The sequence below is a fragment of the Medicago sativa genome, chromosome 5, assembly GCF_051527215.1.
Source record: "Medicago sativa cultivar Bolivia chromosome 5, Bolivia_mono, whole genome shotgun sequence".
Lineage (NCBI taxonomy): Eukaryota > Viridiplantae > Streptophyta > Magnoliopsida > Fabales > Fabaceae > Medicago > Medicago sativa.
This window is the reverse complement of record NC_140753.1, coordinates 51,362,958-51,383,114: the sequence shown is the minus strand read 5'-3', so window position 1 is coordinate 51,383,114 and position 20,157 is coordinate 51,362,958. Positions and strand designations below refer to the sequence as shown.

Sequence of the window (20,157 nt, the reverse complement as noted above, 5' to 3'; positions counted from 1 at the left end):
TTTTGGTACAAGTTACCATTTTTTTTTACTACTCAAATTGTTGAATTTTATGATTTTATAACCGTAACATATGGGAATGGGAAGCAAGAGATTCATATCTATAGTTTTTACTCCTGTATCAAATAAATAAGACAGGTTCTTACTTCTCGCATGTAGTTTGCAATTGCTTTGCAGCCTTCCGTGGCCAATTGCATAACATTTTCCAAAATGTCAATTGGTAGTTTAGAATCCATCTCCAGCAAGTGACAAAATAAATTAGTAGCCCAAAACCATCCAATTAAAGTATTAAACTATACAAGATTTTCGTTCTAAATTAGAAAATAATATGGCAACTAGTCTGAATGCAAGAGAAAATTCCAAAGAAAGAGGTTGTTGAGATTCATTTTTGGACGGCGGAAACTCTTACGCGAATGGGAAAGAAACTTAAGAGAGAGAAATAGAAGAGAAGATAAGCAAGTGATAGAGTGTGGAGAGATGTAGGTTTTCTCTTGCTGATGTGGAGAAGATCTAATCCATTTATTTAATCCTAAGGTTAAAAAAAAGCATCTTTGCTCCCTCACTAGATGAGGGACCTATTGGCTCCCTCATGTTAAGAAAGAAAATATAAATGGAAAAGTGAAGTACCAGAAAATTAGGTAAATTAGGCATGAGTGATGATGGGTCAAAGTTATGGACATGGTGTGGGGGCAAAAGTTATGTCCTTATGCACCGTGCATAAATCATTCACAACCATCAGATCTAGTGTACATGTGTAATAATCCTAAGTTTCTCCTCTCAAACTACACCAAATCAAGGAATAAAGAAAGAGGTATAAGTGAAACATAAGTTAAAATGCTTCTCTCTCTAAATTATTTTAGAGAGAGAAGCTTTGCAACAAAGGTTATCTTCTCCGATCAACATTAAAACGCCGGCGCGGTGGTGGCCGGCCCAACAGGGCGGCGCCACTGCGCCGGAAATTTCAACTTCCTTTTTTTTTGAAAACTGAAGACACTTTCCGACATCCTTTTTCGCGCTGGTTATGAATATGGCCTTAGATTTTTCGAAAACTCAACGGTTTGTTCTAGATCTAGAAAAATAGATCACGGTTTTACCTTTCCTTTCTTCTTCTTCTAGATCTAGAAGCGGCTTTGTTTTGTACAGATCTGGTTCGGATTGTGTTGTGATTGCTTGAGTTCGAATTTGTTGTGTTATTCTAGATGATGATGATTTGAAAAGGTTGTTGTTATTTGTGAGATAGGAAAAAATATTGATGGAGATAGTGTTGTTCTTGAAATCAAAAGAAAAAGATTGTTGCTGGAAATTTTTATCTGATGATTGTTTGCTGGAAAAGTGTTTGATGGATTTGTAGTGAAAGCTCAAAAAATGAATTGCTGGAAAATATTGTTCATGTTGTTCTTGCTGGAAACCATTCCCACAACAAAATGGTTTTGGAGTACAACTCACAGAAACCATTTCCACAGCAAAATGGTTTTGAAGTACAACTCACATAAACCATTTCCACGGCAAAATGGCTTTGGAGTACAACTCACAGAAACCATTTCTTTCCCCCTCCTCCAATTGTGTCGGTCCAAAACTGAATGATGACAATGACTCTAGGTCCTTAGTTTTTTTTCACCTGCTGGAAACCATTAAGTACATCCAATGGTTTTGGAGTACAAATCACAGAAATCATTTCCATAGCAAAATGGTTTTGGCATAATTTCATGTTTTCATTTTTTATTACATGTTTTCATTTTATCTAAGACATGTTGAGTTTTTTACATGTTAGTGTAAAAAATTTCTGAACTGGAGCATTTTTCTTTGTTTTATTAAAATGATTTTAAGCATTTATGTGAACAATTAAATTGAAATTTCGATTGTAAAAAAAAATAAAAATTAATTAAACTGTGATTCACGTAAATGCTTCAGGCTACTATTCAGACCAATGATCACTACTAATGTGAGAAAATAGACAAATATTAATTAGGACATTATGAAAACAAATTAAATTCCATAAAAACAAAATAAATGGTAAGGAGATATTAATTGTTATTAGAATTAAGCTTTCACTTGGGGTGTAAAAAACAATTATATTGGACTACCGGTTAATGAGCTGGGATTTATGCACGGTGCATAAGGATTTCCTTATGCACCATAACCACACCCTGGTGTGGGGTATGTTACACCTGAACACTCATTGAGCATAAATTAAGGTGAAAGAGAGAAGTTTGGTGTTGGATTGGTTTGGATGTGAGGTGAGTATTGTGTTTTTGAAAAACTTTTGAATATCTAATTCTAAGCTACGTGACAACCGGGCAACAATTTTCGAATTCAATTGACAGCATGCTTCATGTGATCATAAAAGACAAAACAACTAGGATAAACAATCCAGACAAAACAACTAGTAGAAAAGTTGATTGAAAACGACTGAATCGACATAATTATTTTTGTTTTTTCACGATAGAAACATATAACATTGAATGGTTTCCTATAATGGCTACCATATAAGGTTATTTGTATTTAACGAATTATGTCTATTTTGTAAAGGAAAAAAAAAACTGATTATGTTTAAAAAAACTAAAAGGAAAATTACATCGACCTTTTTAGAGCATCTCCAACAACATTTTTTAACCTCTGAAAAAACAAAACTATATTCTTTTGAGAGGAACATTACGTCAAACTTATGTAACTTATATACAATTGTGCATTATTGTTGAGGTCTCTTGTTAACAAATTCTTACTTGTTTTATTAATATCACCTTAAAGCATAAAAAGTTTTGTTAACTTATGTCTTAAGATATTCTAAGAGCACATGTTATGAACTTCAAAAAAATAATTTTGCCTTCATAAATACAATATGCGCAACTTCAATGTCCCCCCAATCAACATAATTAATAAAGACATTGTAATATGTAAGAACAATATCCAAACTTTGGATTCTTCATTTATTTATCTTAAAGTGGTGAATGTCTAGCCACTAAGTTATTTAAGAAAAAATAATATGTAGACAATTAGTAGAAAAAGATAGCACCAATAAAAACAAAAGAGAAAAGGTCCTTGGATTTATTATACAAATATTGCAAAATAAGAGCATTTTCAATTCCAAGCTAGTTCCTTACCACATTGTCTATTTTTAGTTAGTGTACTTATATTTCTTTGTCAGTGTGGAACTATCAAACGTGACAATTGTGACTACTGTGATCATCTGAGAAAGTCTTTTTCACCTTCAATCTCAACTAGAAAGAATCGTATAAAAAAGTGAGGAAATTAATGGGTGAAATGATACATATGGATATTTCTTTAATATTCTATACATTTTACGTATAATGAAAATAATGATTAATATTGTTATTTAAAATAAAATTAAATACAAATGTAAAATATTATAAAATGAATTGTGTAATGAGTCAAAGAGCTGACATGAGTAATATAAGAAATAGGAATGCGAACTCATATAAATAGGAGAAAGCCAAGGAAATAAGACATGAAATATGTATGATGATCTCTCCCTGCTTCTCTAGTCCCTCTCTTATTCTTTGTACCCTCTATTCTATTCTTCTTTTTCTTCTTATTGTTTCTGCATTTTCTTATTCACCTATTGCTCTCTAAGATTGTAATTACAAAGTTGCAATGCTTCTTTGGTGAATTAATACAATATTGTTTGCATTTCAATTCCAATGGAGTAGAACCATTACAAATTGTTCCTTAAAAATGACGTGGAATAGTAGTAAGTGTCATTTAATAGAAGTTATGCAACCATGCATCTTTTGATTGCTTAAAAATGTCATTGGTTAGTCTTGACAAAAAAAAAATTGTCATTGGTTAGTAAGAAAATGTGTCCAATGGTGGATCACCAGCAATAATGCCTTGTTTCTCACCCATTTTGAAAACAATGCTTTCTCAACAGCTCTTGGAATTCTGTCTAGCTTTGCACTAAATAAACGAACAACAGTGACTAAGTCAGCAAAGCATAACTACACTACACGAATCAATCACCATTCACCAATGTTATCATCTAATTTTGAGTTGTGAAGATATTTAACAACAAAATCGAACGAATACCAGTTAAGAGGAAATGAAGAGATTGTTATAATCAAACAAATATTTGAATTGTTCCCATCTTATTGTCCCGGAATACAGATAATCGGAAACGGATTACTACTCCAAACTTAATTCTTTTTAAGATTTATATTTCGATGAACTGGTTACCACCAATCTTTTCTAAATATGAAAAACTTTTTCATCTAATCCCCTGATCAGTTGTCAATTATTTAATCAATTTAATCAATTCATTTTTTTTTGGAATACTAAAAATAAAAAGATTATTTTTTTTTGTTTTATTTATCGGGATTATGAAAAGAATGGGAAATCTAAATTCAAATAATAAGAATAAAATTGACATCTATAGATATACCCATATGAAAAGAAATATTTAAATTGGTCCATACATATTAGACACACAAGCTATCAGAAAGCCCTTGTTAAAACTTAAACGTAGGTAGTTTATCATTATTGTCATATCGATAGTGATTTTTGTGATAAATTGCTCAAGCATAACTAATTTTTTAACAGGGTACTTTTTTAATTTGGGCAAATAACAATCAAACAATTTTATACACAAACAATTTTACATAATCTAAAGTTGCTTTTGAGAATGATCAAACAATCCACAAGTTGGTCAGCTTATTCCATTACGTGACCTCTCATATTTTCCATTTGGTTTATATCGTATTCAAATTTATTAATATGATTCCTTTTCAGATAACCAAACCCAACCAACTACTATTTCAAAAGTTTGTCTAAAAAAAACAAATCATTTTCATTGAAGATGAAGAGATCCAAGAACCAAAATAGTTTATTCCAAGCTGCTTTCTTCCTTTTGATGGGTATCTGAACACATCTATAACATTCTGAAATGTGGATTTCACTGTCTAAGTCATGCATACAGTTCATCAACATTACACTCTCCGAGAAAAACTTTGACGCTCCTTGGAGAACCACAGTTACCTTCAGCAATTAGTGCTCTGTCGTTGGCAGCCATATGAGCAATAATCTTGTAAATTACTTCAATCTGCAGAAGTATATATGTTAACGATTTGAGCAATAATCTTGTAAATTACTTCAATCTGAAGAAGTATATATGTTAACGATTCTTAATCAAATAATAATAAACTTAATTGAAAAAATTAATATAGGGGAGCAGTGAGGCGAATGTTTTACATCTTCTGGAGCGTGGCAACGCTCAGCTACTTCTTCAATTGTCAATGGTTCAACAGGTTCCTTGCAGCTGAAAATAAAAAAAAATTGCAGTTAAGGATGGACCTAACGGGACAATGTTTCTGTAGAGAATAAGGACGCTAAATACAAAAGGCAAGTATGAATAGAAGATAAATATTGACCATGCTGTTCGTAGGAAAGACTGGAAAGTGATGTGGTGCCAAGCTATAAGCCGAAAATGAAAAGGAAACATAATAACTTGACTCTCTCACACTGAACTACCCCATATTTCCCTCCCATTTGTTATTTGCAAGTAGCCTGGAAATAGCCTCTTGTGTAAAAAACAGGGTAAGGCTGCGTACAATACACTAAAATGGTGGGACCCCTTCCCGAACCTTGCGTATGCAGGAGCTTTAGTGCACCGAGCTGCCCTTTTTTTTATTTGTTATTTACAAGTAGGTTCCTCCACTGATCTGTCCCCTTCTTATAACCAACCGGACCATCCACCTAAAAAACTACCTAAACTGCCTTGTCCTCAAGGCAGAAAGGAGAAAATATTTAAAACAGCTGTCTTCATCTCCCTCGTTACTTCCTGGGTGTAATTTGACCTCCAAATGATGGCCCAGTCAGTAATAGATTTATTTGTTGACTGCTGGCCCTCTAAAATACTTTTTTCTTTTGTCAACGGATCTGGTACTCTCAGTAACTGGATTTACCTGCCTTGCCATTTATTGTAAAACTTGTTGCTTTGGAAGCAGTGTGGTATTGATCTGATCACCCATGCAGACCCCTTGAGAGTAACATAACAATATCACCGTCATGACTGAAGCTCGTGATTACCTTGGTCCAATGTGTTTTGGTTTCTCTCAAAGTCTTCAACTACTACCCATTCCCAAGATAAGGTTGAAGCCCCCATAATTCCAGAACACAAGCATCTACAACAGATTTGTTCGGCCCGCTTGGATCACCAAACTATTACATCTTCCTTGCGAAAGACACTGGCATTCCCTAAACCAACCTCAAACTCCTTGTTCTAGTGATGTGTTATCCTAAAAAAGTCACTAGTTTGGCAGTAATAAAGTTATGATTGGTTGCGGCTCTCAACTATCAACGAGGGGTAGGATTAGAAATCCTCATAGGCATCCTAGATTGTCCTTGAAGAAGATAATATTTAGAGCATTAACTCGTTGTGACGCCATCTAGGTTTACAAACAACAGAATCCCCCTCTCGCCAATGAAAACACAAACTGATAGGCAAAACTCCTATCTAAAAAGGTGAGTTTTTTTTAAGATAATAAACAAAAGGAAGATTTTATTGATAAATAGAAGAAAATACAAAAGTACAAGCAAATGGTCCTATCAATAGTAAACTCATGTGGCCCAAACTAGAAGCCAAAACAAAAATAGAAACACACATGACCCGTTTGACTTCTTTTAAACTACTCAGTAGTAACAAATAGCGGTTATTGTGGCACTATAACATAACACAATTTAAACAAACCGCTATTGTTCCGTGATATGCTATTTAGTACGAAGTTTTGTCAAATAGCAGTGTTGTAGTACTGTAGCATAGTGGAATTCAAACAAACCACTATTTTTCGCGATCCACGATTGACAACATTGAAACCATACTGTAACAAATTGGTTCTCTCTCTTTTTCCTCTAACTAACTCTCCTTCCCTTTTTTTTTTGCAAAGCCTCCCACTTGATGCTTAAAATTTAGTCCCCCTCCTTATCAAAACCCATACAACCAAACCAGATCCACAAATCTAAGACACGTCTCATATTTCCAAATATATTTCTAGCTAAGACACAAAAAAGCATGATATTTTGAAACATATTACACCATACCTTGCCTCGTTTAGCACTGCCAGCACCCGCTTTTGAAGTGCTAATACTTCTCCTGCCGCTTTCTTACCAGCTTCCACACCTAATTGATTATCAGATTCAGTGGTAGTTAGTAACATGATAGCAACAAAACTAATAAAGTAGGTGGTTATATAATTCAATTTGCACCACGCAAGCTTCCAAACCAACAGAAAGATCTAACAATAATCCAAGACAAGTTAAAAAGCAAGTTGTTTCTCCAAGATCCATAGAATCCTAAGATGAACTAAAGAGAAAATATGCTTACCAGGCTGGTGATAAGCATTTATGTTGACAAGTGAGGCATATATCCCAACTGCTCGTTCATACAGTGCAACAAGGGCTCCAACTGATCGAGGTGTTACTTCTTGCACGGTGACTGTGATGGACTCCCGGTCATTAGAATACAAAGCTGACCTTGTTCCCTGTGGAAACATTGTTTTTTAGCACTATACAAACATACCAAGTTACCAACTAACCACAGCCATTCTTTTAAAAAATTTAATAGAGTAATGAATAATCAAATGTACTGAGAAAATATGTTCGATTAATATGTCAGACCTGTAGCATACCAAACAGGTAGTCACCACATGTAACACCTGGTTCAAGCTCCCAATCATGACCCGGTGGTCTATCACGTAGCACCTCAATGAATGTCGCAAAGAAATTGTGCACACCTTCCCTCAGTTGCTGAATGTATCTGTTCTTGCATCAAAAGTTTTAACAAATTTATTAAAACATAAAATTATATCAACCAAACTTAAAAAAAAAAATGGAATGAAAACTCACGCATGCTGATCTGTGCTTCCTTTATTTCCATAGACACTAATTCCTTGATTAACCTGTGAAATCAAAAAGGCAAATTTGGATATAACATTAATAATTCATGACAGTTTGAAATGTTTTAAAAAAATTAAAAAGTATAAATTGCAAGATAACATGTAGCATGAAACATCTGCCACCCTATGACGTTGATACAAACTAGGACCCATTATCAACATTTCAATCAGAAGTTAATGACATCCCAGGTAGAATGCAAGAAGGTGAGCTTGAAATGTGTCTATATCAAGACAGTAACAATCAATTAGAAACTATAGTTCATAAAGCTCCATTCAACTGTTTCTTGATACAAGGCAACTGTAAACCGATTAAAAGAAAATCTAGCAATTCTCCAAAATGAAGTGCAAAGTATAAAAATCATGAGGGAAAGATTAGCTAAATGTGCCACACATACCCGATTACCATCCAAGTCATATTCTTTGCCTAGAGATTCCATGACCAATTGCTGCAAGTATCTACTAAATAATAACAGGCTGTCCTTATACGGAAGGATAACCATATCCTTAGGAATAGAAAGAAGGAAAAGAACACAATGAGAAAGTGACAAAACAGAAGACAATGACATGAAAATGAAGCCGTTGCTAATCATCCATAAACTATATAATTCATACCTTGGACCCTACACCATCTGTAGCCCAATACCAAGATAAAGCCAGTAAAGCTGCAGGATTATTCTTTATCTGCATAAAATTGTTATTGACAGGAGAGCCTTAGGTTTTTTTGTTCGTGATCAAGAAGAGTCAAAATTAAAAAGACAAATTTGTTGAGTAAAATCAAAAGCTGAAAACAGAATAGTATCATACAACTGATTGTATCCTGATAGATGACTACTATTGAGAATAGTAACTTTGGTGAGTTGATATTTTAATTTTGTTATTATTATCAGAGCCTAGGTGCATTCAGTAATTTAGTAATTTCTGGTTGTGGATTTTATCAGGGCTTGGATACGCAACAAAGTTACTATCAGGCTTTGTTTTAATGTTCAATCAAGTATACCTCCTGATTCTAAACCTTATGGGATTGGATTATTTTTATATTTTTGGAGAGCTACCTTTATCGCAGTCCACCCTTAGCCACCTTTGGAGTGACAACTTTGGGCTGCCTTCATTGCAACCTACAGCATCTTCATTGTGCTAGATGTGAAGGGGTGTGCTAAGTCCCATAATTCCAAGAGATATCACCCCAATAGTGCTTATAAGGCTTGGAGTCCTGCTTATGTTAGGCCCTATCCCAAAGTTGAAGACGATATTAGAATCTATCCTAGACCCATTGTTGGCCCACCTGCATTGTCCATGCTCCAGGCCCATAGCCTAGGTGTGAATATGTTGGCAAGTTTCCTTAATTGTGATACCCACCTCTAGCCACCTTAATTTTGGCAATTTTGGACTGTCTTCACTGTAGCCTTCAATACCTTCATTGTGTTGGATGTGAGACGGTACTTTAATCCCACACCGACTAGACTAGATATATGACCTAAGTAGTGCTTATTTTTTAGGGCTTGGACAGTACTCACCTTTCAAGCTGATTTTACAAGGATGTGGCCTTGCGCCCAAATTCTGAGATATTTTATTCCTAGCTCTTGTATGCTGTAGCTTAACTTATTAGATAGGCTTATTTAAATGGTTGTAAAGCTTTTTTTTTTGGTCTCATGATCAATAAAATTTATAAGATTCCAGTATGAGACCTTGATTGTGATGTTTCAAAACCAATGTGTGATGCGTAGGTTTCTTTTCGTGTTTTTACTATCTTACTTTCTTTTCTATAATTTATTGCATTTCCTTAGTAGACTCATTAATAATTCATCCCATGAAATCCAAGAAACCAATCACAGAGGTAATAATGTGCAGCACCACATAGCCACCAATTGAACCCTTCAGCCACATTATTATTCAAATTCTTATCAGTAACCAACCCACCATTACCAACCATTCCTCTCCTTACTTTGACCAATAATTAAACCCTATCAAATCTTGAGCACCTGCATTGCTTGCAAATGCCTATCAGTAACCCACCTACCATAAACCCTTATCCAATTATTCTATCCTAAATTTGACTAATAAAACACTATTGAATTCTTAGCACCTGTCTTGCTTGTATTCAAACTGAAGTGAGACCAGTAGAAAATATATTTAAGAAGTTTACAGTCACGAAAAGGGAAAGATGGAAACAAATGGGGCTAGAAAAAAATGACATATTGACCTTGCCATATGTAACATGATTTGGTCTATACTACATAATACGCCTCAGTCACGTATTTCACTATTTCACACATGGAGCATCAACAACACTTAAACGTGGACAAGGAAAAACACAAGTAAAAATTGTTCCTTTTAGTAGAACTCTTTGCGTACTTGCATAAGTCATACATACAAAAACAGTCATTAAATAGGAACAGCAGTCATGGTAATCTTCAAACATTAAAACATTGGCTGGAATATTAGGAAAAAAATGCATACCAAGGTAGTCCTATTTGCCTCATCCATCAGCGATGCACCAAGAAGCATTTCTCTAATGTCAATGGTCTGAATCAAGAAACATTAGAATTGAACACAGATAACCAAAGTAGTAATAACTTAATTTACTTTTACGACCAATTACCTGCAGAGCTGCTGGAAGCAGGCCGACTGCAGACATCTCCGACGTTCTACCTCCTACCCAGTCAAACATGGGAAATCTAGCTAACCATCCCTCAATTCTGGCAGTATTATCCAACAAAGAGTTTTCTTGTGTTATAGCAACACCCTGCATTAACAGAAATGATCACAGATGTGCTAGTCATATAGGGCCCATATCGTTGTGAAATTCATGACAGTGCATATGAAAATAAAAGATCACTAATAAGTAACAGCAGCAAAACCATTATAGATGAATACTCAGAACTGAGTTTATATTAAACTAATATGGAAGTAGTTGTTCACAATTCAAAGGCATAACCACACTCTTCACCTGAATAGTTAAAAGTAAAACTTTAAATAACTCAAGAAGTTCAATTGTTTATAGACAAATTATGAAAATATTTGAAAATGGGAGTCATAGTAGTTATCGAACAAACATAAGATTTAAACATATTATCATTCAGTAATTGCTAAAAGGAAATTCTCAAGAAAATTGAAACCTGAGATTAAACCTGTTTTGGGAAATTCAATCCTGCTTCACGAAAGGCCTTTTGTACTTCTAACAAGCCATTTCTAGTCTCAGGGGTGCCTCCACTCTGAAGATAGATCAAAACTTTCGAATCAATAACACGTTCAACTAACAGCATGCCTTTATAAGTCCATTAAAATTAGTAGCACATGGATTGAGAAATGCAATTCATGTTCTTGTTTTTCATAAGATCATATTTGGAAATCCAACTATACCTTTAACTTTTGGACTTTTCAACGGTGAAATAACTTATTACTTGAGAACTATTATGTCAACAAAAGGGTGTATAATAGATAAAATTGGAATTAATGTTAATCTTGACCTTCTAAAAGGTTATAGAAATAGGAACAAAATCCTTTGCTTCTCAAATGGATAGACAAAAAGGAATGGTAGGAGTAATAAAAAAAAGTATAATTTCAATGCAGACCTTTGAAATCACGATTACAAGTGTCGAAGCTAGCTCAGGGCCGAGTTGTGCAATCTGATGATCAATGCCAGCAGGATCGGTGTTGTCAATAAATCTTATCTGACAAAATTCCAAAGCATGATGTGAGGTCCCAACAAAAACTTATTTCCATATCCAATATTCAACAGCACAGGTTGCTCTTGCTCATATATTTTGTAAAGAACCAAAGTACTATAATAGCAAGCAAGTTAACTGATAGCACAAGAGAAGTGCTAGGAACACTCTCTTTTCAAAACTCACTCTCTTATTAGGTGACATCAACGTGGGTCTAACCACTTTGTGTGGGACCCATTTCCAAAGTGTAGGACCCACATTGTTTCACCCAATAAAAGAGTGAGGGTTGAAAAGAGAGTGTTTCTAGCAATCCTCAGTTTGGACCCTAACTCTCGTTTCTTCAGTCCAAACAAGATTACCCCTAATTATTGCAAGCACTAAACAAAATGTCACACCAGAGCTTTTTCATGAAAAGATATTAGCTCTAAGAGTAATTTTTTTTTTACAAGAGTTTTAAGAGTATTTACAATGTGTTTAAACTTTTGAAAAAATAACTATAATATGGAAATAAATCATATTTATAATTATTTTGAGAAACTATTTTAACTATTGACTAATTTTTTTTTTTTTTTTGTGAAGTGCTCTAAATGACTATAGCTAAAAAGAATCCAATAGATAAATAATGTTTCTACTCAATCTAATAATAATCATATTTTCAAAACTTAAACAAACATGCCCTCAGTTAACTAACATAACATACGTCATCCTCACTGACAAAACAATCGTACAGGAATTGCATTAGCTCTCTGAAGAATGCTTAAATGGTGTGTACACAACTCTTCTACTTTCAAAATAAACACTCACAAACCTCCCACTAGTTCGTGTTTAAATGATACCCATTCGCTCTATTTTTAATAATACAGAGAAAGTAAAATGTGTGCAGTTAAGGGAAAGTCAATGTTTTAAACAAAACCGACGGGTGTGTATGTATCATTTAAACATACTCATCATCGGTCAGATGAGTCAAATTTACTAGACATTACCAATAGACGATTCAACATTTCCATTCACAAAAACAACACAATTGAATAGCATCCATTACCTTGAGTGGAGGATTGTCAGGAGCAAGTGCCTCTGCAACAAACTGTGGTCCAAGTGCAGAACCTCCAATCCCAACAGAAAGTATCTGAGTAAACCTTCCCTCGGGAGATGAAGGAGGCTTAATCTACCAAACCAAAACCACAACCACAACCACATCAACAAATCCACAACACCCACATAAACAACAAATACAATTAATAAAACGAAACAGAGTGAATAGATAAACTGATTCTCAAAATCGTAAGCATGTTAAAATAGTCTCTCATTTTGGCGAATTGACAAATACATGCAAGAAACTTTAAAAACCTTAATAAAAAGAATTTAATTTTCTTACACTGCCAACAAATCACAACCATCCATATGTGTGACTTTAAAAGTGATTATGATAAAAGTCAAACTGTTTTTGTTATACAACGGTTGTGATGGATACACCATATAAAAATCTCTACCTTAACTTTTGTTATTAGAGATTATTTAAGAAATAACATCAGTGTTGTCAATTGCAGATTGCAAAAAATAGCAGTTTGTTCAAATTCTTCTACGGAACAATGTTATAGTGCCGCTATTTGACAATATTTTGTTCTAAATAGTGGATTTCGGAACAATAGTGATTTGTTCAAATTCTGCTATTCTATGGTGACGCTATTTAACAACGCTGAATAACATTGATGTGAGATAAACATTTATTAACATTTTTTTAATAACAAATGTTAGTATGTTAACTGTTATGTTGGTATTTTCTCCCTTGCCAGAATTCGATCACTAGACCTTTAACATTTATTAACATTGATTTGAGATTAACATTTAATGTGCCACGTCATAGTCCTAACCAGTAAAAGTTAATTAGGAACTGTTGTAACTAACATTTTACAATGCTTACAATTTTGACTTCTGAGTAACAACTTTGCTTATTCACTAAACAATTTTGCAACATTTATTAGACGCGCTACTAATATACTCTTATTTATTTTATTTTTTTGTCTGGTAGCCTAGTGGCTAGAATTCACCTTACCAACTGCTATGCATGTCCCTGCCAACTGCTATGCTCACGCGGACATATACTATTATTATTTATTGAAGTTCAATCCACTTAACTATTTCATTGAATGTTTTAGTAAATGATACTAATTTTACTACTAAAATCAACTCGGCTCGGTCTTAAATGTGACATTTCATGGAGACAACGATCAGTTGACTAACCTTACCAGAGACGATATCATCAGCAAAAGCACAAATAGCATCAAGGGTCTTATCAATCTGCGTCTTAAGAAATATATTCGGAGCACGATTGGAATCCCTAAGCCAGTAATGCCCAACCATACGCCCTTCATCAGGATTCGCAATCGCTCCTTTTTCAAGCTCCTCCATAGCTTTCAACGCCGCCTGAAACCTCGGCTCCATTTCCTTCACAAACTCATCTGTAAACCCGACCCGGCTCACATCCAGATACAAACCAATCTCCTTGTGCTGGTATAGCCAGTCCACGTAACGCCGCCATAGAGCACGTGGATCCTTCTCAAGACGGTGGTGATTTGTGGATTGCACGGCGGAGAGATCCGTTCCGGTTGGAATTTCGCGTGCGACGGAGCGGGTTGGAGGGAGGAGTTTGGGTCGGGTTTGGTATATAGGGAGATGTTGTGAACGACGCCGTATTGGAAAAGAGGATGCGTTTTGGTTTTTTTGATTGTTGAGTGTTGGTGAAGATGAATAAATGCTTGAGATTGAAGCCATGATGGGATTGGAAAATTGAAACGAAATTGAAATTGAAAGGGAAATGAGTGAGAATAAGGCTATGATTTGACCATTTGTTTTGAGTTGAGTTGAATGTGTTTGGTGTGTATTGTTTATTATACAATTTGTTGTGTTGGGTTGGTTGATGGGTGGAGGAGAACAGAATAGGAGTGGGTTTTATGTTGTTTTGTGAAGGTGTGTGACTTAGTTTTATTGTTGGTAGTGGCGATGATATTAAAGAAACTACATTGCTTTCTGATTGGTTGGTGGAAACTTTGAAAAAAACAAATGTGTATGTTATGTTTGACTTTACCAAAATAGGGTTGGATTCTTTATAGTTTTGCTTACTTGCCCTCGAATATTCCTCATTTTTTTTTTTGAATATACACCACAGAGAACAAGAAGTAATTTGACGGTGCAAGAGATTCCAAGCAAAATAAAGTCATGAATGTTGCAACACTAGTACATCACATCTCCACATAGCATGTAGTAAACAAGCTCCTTACAATAGCTGCTGATAAACAAAATTTTAAAAAAAGAAATACAAGTAATATTTTGCTACCTAGACAAACACCAAAATCAATCCTGAGCAAAAAAGGACACTCATAAATAAACCACTCATGAAGCACACTTTTATTGTGATTGGATGCATTTATATACCGCATGACAATTGAAAATCCGCATAACACAAAATCCACCATCAAAGCTACAAAGACTTGTGATTTTCTGCAAAATGTTATTCAATACAAGTTCTTGGATTCAACTACCATTGAACAATATTATAATCTATGTTGTCGGATATCAACTTCAGCCAATTCCAAGAGTTCCTTTTCACAAGCTCAACCATGTTATTCAAGCAAATATCTTTGTTTCGGAACAAATTTTCATTCATCGACTTCCAAATACTCCAAATGCATGTGAATCAAATCACAATGTCTCTATTATACAAAACTCTACCAGTACCACTGTCGGCCAGACCTTCAAATTGATCTAAATGCAGTAAGCTTTCCTTTTGAAACGCCGTGGAAACCCCTAACCACTTACAGACAACATACCAAATACCTGCAAAAACTGGACACTCGAAAAAAAAAAGATGAGAAACTGTTTCTTCTATACCGCAATTGTTGGATTAATTATTTAATTAATCAATTATGGATTGACAATAATCAATTATTATAAGTCGGTGTCATAATATAAATTATGGTCTATTGTGTTAAGCACTAATTATATGATGAATTTGAGTGATTGGGCTTTTGTAACTAAATGGACCGTGATGGGTTGGACCATTTAGATAAGCCCAATGAGAGGTCCCTGCCCTCAGCCGTTTAGCTATTTAAACGTCATCCCATTAGACGGTTAATTATTCTGAACAAGCATTGTGAAAACCTAGAGCTAGACGGAATGATGGTAGTTACCCCTCTCATAATTGTCGGCGTTGTCTACGGTTATCATTCATCAACCTAATTTAAAGGTACACAATTTCTTGTTCTTTCTTTGTTATTAATGATATGCTATAATTTGTATCTAGTGATCCATGGCTAAACTCTAAAACTTTCATCAATTGGTATCAGAGCCAATTAGATACATGTTATCGCTATCACGTATGAACCCTAATTTTGTTGGATCATAATTTGTGTGTAAATCGATTGAATTATTTTGATATTAAATTAGGGGTTTGTGTTTGTCCTGTTTTGTCCGTCTAATATATTGTAAAATATTACCCTGAGTGTCTTTGATGGAATTCTTTTTTCTCATTCATACGGTTAATTATAGCTTTGATCGTGAAATCAAAACCATACTCCACAAAGCTTATGAAATTTATTAAAGAGAATTCTAATTGTTTATGTTATATGGACACGATCCAAAAGGACAGTAACATTTCCCTGAAGCTCCAAAAATAAAACAGATCTACTTGGAAATTCCAGAAGTTCCAAAATTTAATTTATTCGATTTGTACAATCTTAGAAATGAATGAACAATTTTGATACGGATCAAAAATGGGTATTCTGTGAGAAATCAACCGTCTTATGTCAGATTTTGACAAGAACCCTAATTTTTCAATTTCTGTTTGGATCGATAATCCTAAAAATTAATATATGCATTATTTTATTCTCTCAATATCGATAAGATCCGTACTAAAATCATCGCGTTTCACTGCGTAATACGCCATGAATAATCGGGTTGCGCCGCGGGTTAATAACGACCCGTTTTCCCTGAAACCGGGCGAAGAAGAAGCAATTGGCGCGTGACTTACACGCGTACGCGAGAGAAAACTGGCTTGGGACCCACGCGCGCGTGTAGCGCGTATAATATTATATAATTCCAAAGTTTTATTTTATTTTATGCCAAATAATTATTATTATTACATTTTGAATTAAATTTCTACCTAAATGTGATTTTTTATATATATAAATATTTTGGATTGCTACTATCCCTTTGTTATGTGAGTGACGGACATACCCTATCGGTGTGACGTTACTTAACATATCATTTTGTGATAGAGAAATAGTTGAATATTTTATTTAAAATATCTTTCAGACTTTTTAATTCAACTATCATTGTCTATTCTCTATCAAGTGGGAGAATCATTGCTATGTATTGTGTAACGTGATGGACATACCCTATCGGTATGACATTACTTAACATAATCATCCTTTTGTGGGTAAGATAGTTTAACTATCATTCTCCACCAAGTGGAGAAAATATCATTCTTCAACAAGTGAGAAAAATTCTACATGTCAACTAACTATATCTCATAAACAAATATATTTATTTGTTTTCATATTTTAGATTTGAAATTTTTGTAGAGACTTATATTGAGGATATTAGTTATGCTATTGCTATTCTTTAATACTTATGGAAGCTTATGACTATTTTCTCTTATATCCTCAATAATAATAAAATATAAGTCTTGTGTATTTCCGCTGCTTGTAACCTAATTGTTTCTCAAATTTGTGTAAGTATAAATTGTAGCATTTGAGTTTTGAGTGAGTTATTAAAATTGTGAACAGAGTCTTATATCCTATTTTTAGAGACTCATCTCACTCATATGATGATAAATTTTTTATATAATCATCATACTCTGTCATATAACGGTTACTATGTTTATAAAATTCTGTGGAATTTTAATTGTGAAAAGGAGATCTTGTGTTATAAAATTCTTAAATGAAAATTTACGTTCTCCTTAATTCTAAATGCAGAATATGTGGTTAACTACGAAACCCAATTCTTGATAATATCTGTCATTGATAAAATATGTATTTATGGGGTTTCATATTATTCTTGAGTTACCACTTGTGTTAATAATTCTGCTATGCTCATGTGCAAAATATGTGGTTGAGTTCATGAAACTCTATTGGCTAAAATTATATAACCACTTATGTTGATAATCTTGCACTAGTAATTGAGTATCCCACTGTTGAATATTACATTATTATAATATTTTGTATCAGTGATCACTAATGAGAATCCCACTTACTCTTGTTTATATATATGTGGGATCAGTGGGAGCGTGTACACAATATTATATATTATGAGCTCAAATGAGAAATCTCACTCTTGTTTATATATATATGTGAGATCAAGAGAAATGTGTACACAATATTATTATCGTTATCGCCATATACTCTTGTGCACACTATAAAATATGGCATAGCTTAAGAGACTTTAAACTTTAGTCTCATTCTATTATATTGGGATATATGTTAAAATTATATTGATCTCAATGAGCATCATAATTGGATGCTTAAGTCAATTTTGTTGGAATATGCACAATAACCTCGTAGCATGCAAATATATATTGTGCTTCTGTTTTACCAACATTCCACATTTTATGAGGTCATAAATAGTAAGTACAATATATAATATCAATACTCCTATCGAGTATGATATTGTGTTCTTGTGGTACTTATAATTTGAAATAATCATAAATGTTCTTTTGTTATTGACATCCTAGTGGCCACATTAATCCACATTTTTTTTTCTTTAAACTAAGTGTCTATGTTAATCCAATTTGGGGATTATTGAATTTCCTATTTTGCTTTTATGGATTTTCATAGTCACGTTTTTTTATAAAACTTGGATTAATTGAATGTCGTAGAACATTTATTGATTTTGACTATATGTAATTACACTCTCTTAATAGGCTATCCCTATAAGTAATTACTATTCGTGTACCTATGTGGATATATGACTTCTGTAATATTGAAAACTCATTGGCAGAACCACTAACCACAGACTTATATATATGAGTATTGTAACTCATAATGATATGATTAAGTCTATGTTATTTTGGGTTAGTGGGAGTTTGTTACAGCATTTTTTAAAATGCTTGGGCTATTTAGTGACATATTCTTTTTAATTCAAACGTGTCACTATAGATTCATCATTTGTTAGAAAGTGAGTCTTTGATCTGTATGATTTGTTTTCCCTATCGGAATCAATTTCTGCAGCATTAAAGCTTACTTCTCTTTTGAATGATTAGTGCTTTGACCATACATGTAATTTTAAATTTTAAATTCTTTATGACAAGTGAATTTTTTTATTCTTTCAGTAATTGAGTATTGTCATCCAAGTGGGAGATTGTTGGATTAATTATTTAATTAATCAATTATGGATTGACAATAATCAATTATTATAAGTCGGTGTCATAATATAAATTATGGTCTATTGTGTTAAGCACTAATTATATGATGAATTTGAGTGATTGGGCTTTTGTAACTAAATGGACCGTGATGGGTTGGACCATTTAGATAAGCCCAATGAGAGGTCCCTGCCCTCAGCCGTTTAGCTATTTAAACGTCATCCCATTAGACGGTTAATTATTCTGAACAAGCATTGTGAAAACCTAGAGCTAGACGGAATGAGGGTAGTTACCCCTCTCATAATTGTCGGCGTTGTCTACGGTTATCATTCATCAACCTAATTTAAAGGTACACAATTTCTTGTTCTTTCTTTGTTATTAATGATATGCTATAATTTGTATCTAGTGATCCATGGCTAAACTCTAAAACTTTCATCAGCAATCTCTCACACACGGAAGGGAACCATGATCAATGATACCTCTCTTAAAAAGGTTATATTTTGCAAAAATTCTATTCCAAAATAGTCGTCAAGCTAAGCACACTTTTGAAGGAATAGATTAATGGCAAGCCCTTGCCAATGATGGATTGGGCGAGGTTATCAATCTTGTCATCAGATTCTTATACACCTCTTTTACTGAATAAATATTTGACGTTTCTCAAACGCCTACGTCTATACTACACATATCGTTCCATCATGTAGAACTACCTCTACCACCTTCGCTAATCACCCCATCTCTCATGTCATATCTATTTGCTAAAGCTCTATATCAAAGACCTAATCTCTCATTCTTAATTTTCCACTCCCATTTGCCTAGGAATGCATTGTTGAAAGCCCTCAGATTTTTTATACCCAAACTCCCCTCTTCTAATGGCATACAAACTTTATGCCATTAAATTTGAAGAAAAAAAAAGAGAGGAAGTAGACTGGGATAGCTGACAAGACTGATTTTATAATAACCACACGACCATCGATGGGCAACTATTTATGCTTCCATTTTGACAATCTAGACCGAACCACATCAATCACCGGTTGCCAAGTAGAATATCGTCTCGAGTTTGCACCAATTGGTAACCCAAGGTATTTAAAAGACGTAGATCCTATTTTGTAATTAAGAATATCAGCAGCCTCTTGAAGCCAACCTTGATGAATAACAACTGATTTGCCTTTATGATCCGGATGTTCCCCCACCCATTGTCTCCAATGATTATGGTGTCGTCATCATATTAGAGGTGAGA

At 34.0% G+C, this 20,157-nt stretch overlaps 1 protein-coding gene across 2 annotated transcripts; it reads right to left on the bottom strand.

The window, feature by feature from the left end:
• Positions 1-4,540: 4,540 nt before the first annotated feature.
• Positions 4,541-14,544, bottom strand: PGI1 (phosphoglucose isomerase 1). 2 transcript variants are annotated; one of them, XM_085715602.1, is made up of 14 exons: positions 13,808-14,544; positions 12,609-12,731; positions 11,474-11,572; positions 11,030-11,113; positions 10,501-10,644; positions 10,359-10,424; positions 8,514-8,582; positions 8,297-8,404; positions 7,852-7,904; positions 7,624-7,762; positions 7,331-7,487; positions 7,048-7,126; positions 5,200-5,266; positions 4,541-5,105 (listed from the first exon to the last, which is right to left on the bottom strand). In XM_085715602.1, exons 1-14 carry the CDS (start codon positions 14,336-14,338, stop codon positions 5,046-5,048), a joined length of 1,779 nt encoding a protein of 592 aa, XP_085571728.1. In that variant the 5' UTR covers positions 14,339-14,544; the 3' UTR covers positions 4,541-5,045. The 2 variants fall into 2 exon arrangements, with proteins under 2 accessions (XP_085571728.1, XP_085571727.1); XM_085715601.1 differs by having other exon boundaries at positions 4,541-5,050.
• Positions 14,545-20,157: the final 5,613 nt, after the last annotated feature.

What these genes read in the sequence shown, in the direction of transcription:
- PGI1 (XM_085715601.1), bottom strand. Translation starts at nt 14,338, where the DNA reads ATGGCTTCAATCTCAAGCATTTATTCATCTTCACCAACACTCAACAAT. An exon ending in AAATGCTTATCACCAGCCTG is followed by an intron (nt 7,127 to 7,330) that starts GTAAGCATATTT and finishes ATAATCAATTAG; the next exon opens with GTGTGGAAGCTGGTAAGAAA. An exon ending in GCAGTGCTAAACGAGGCAAG is followed by an intron (nt 5,267 to 7,047) that starts GTATGGTGTAAT and finishes TTTTATTTTCAG; the next exon opens with CTGCAAGGAACCTGTTGAAC.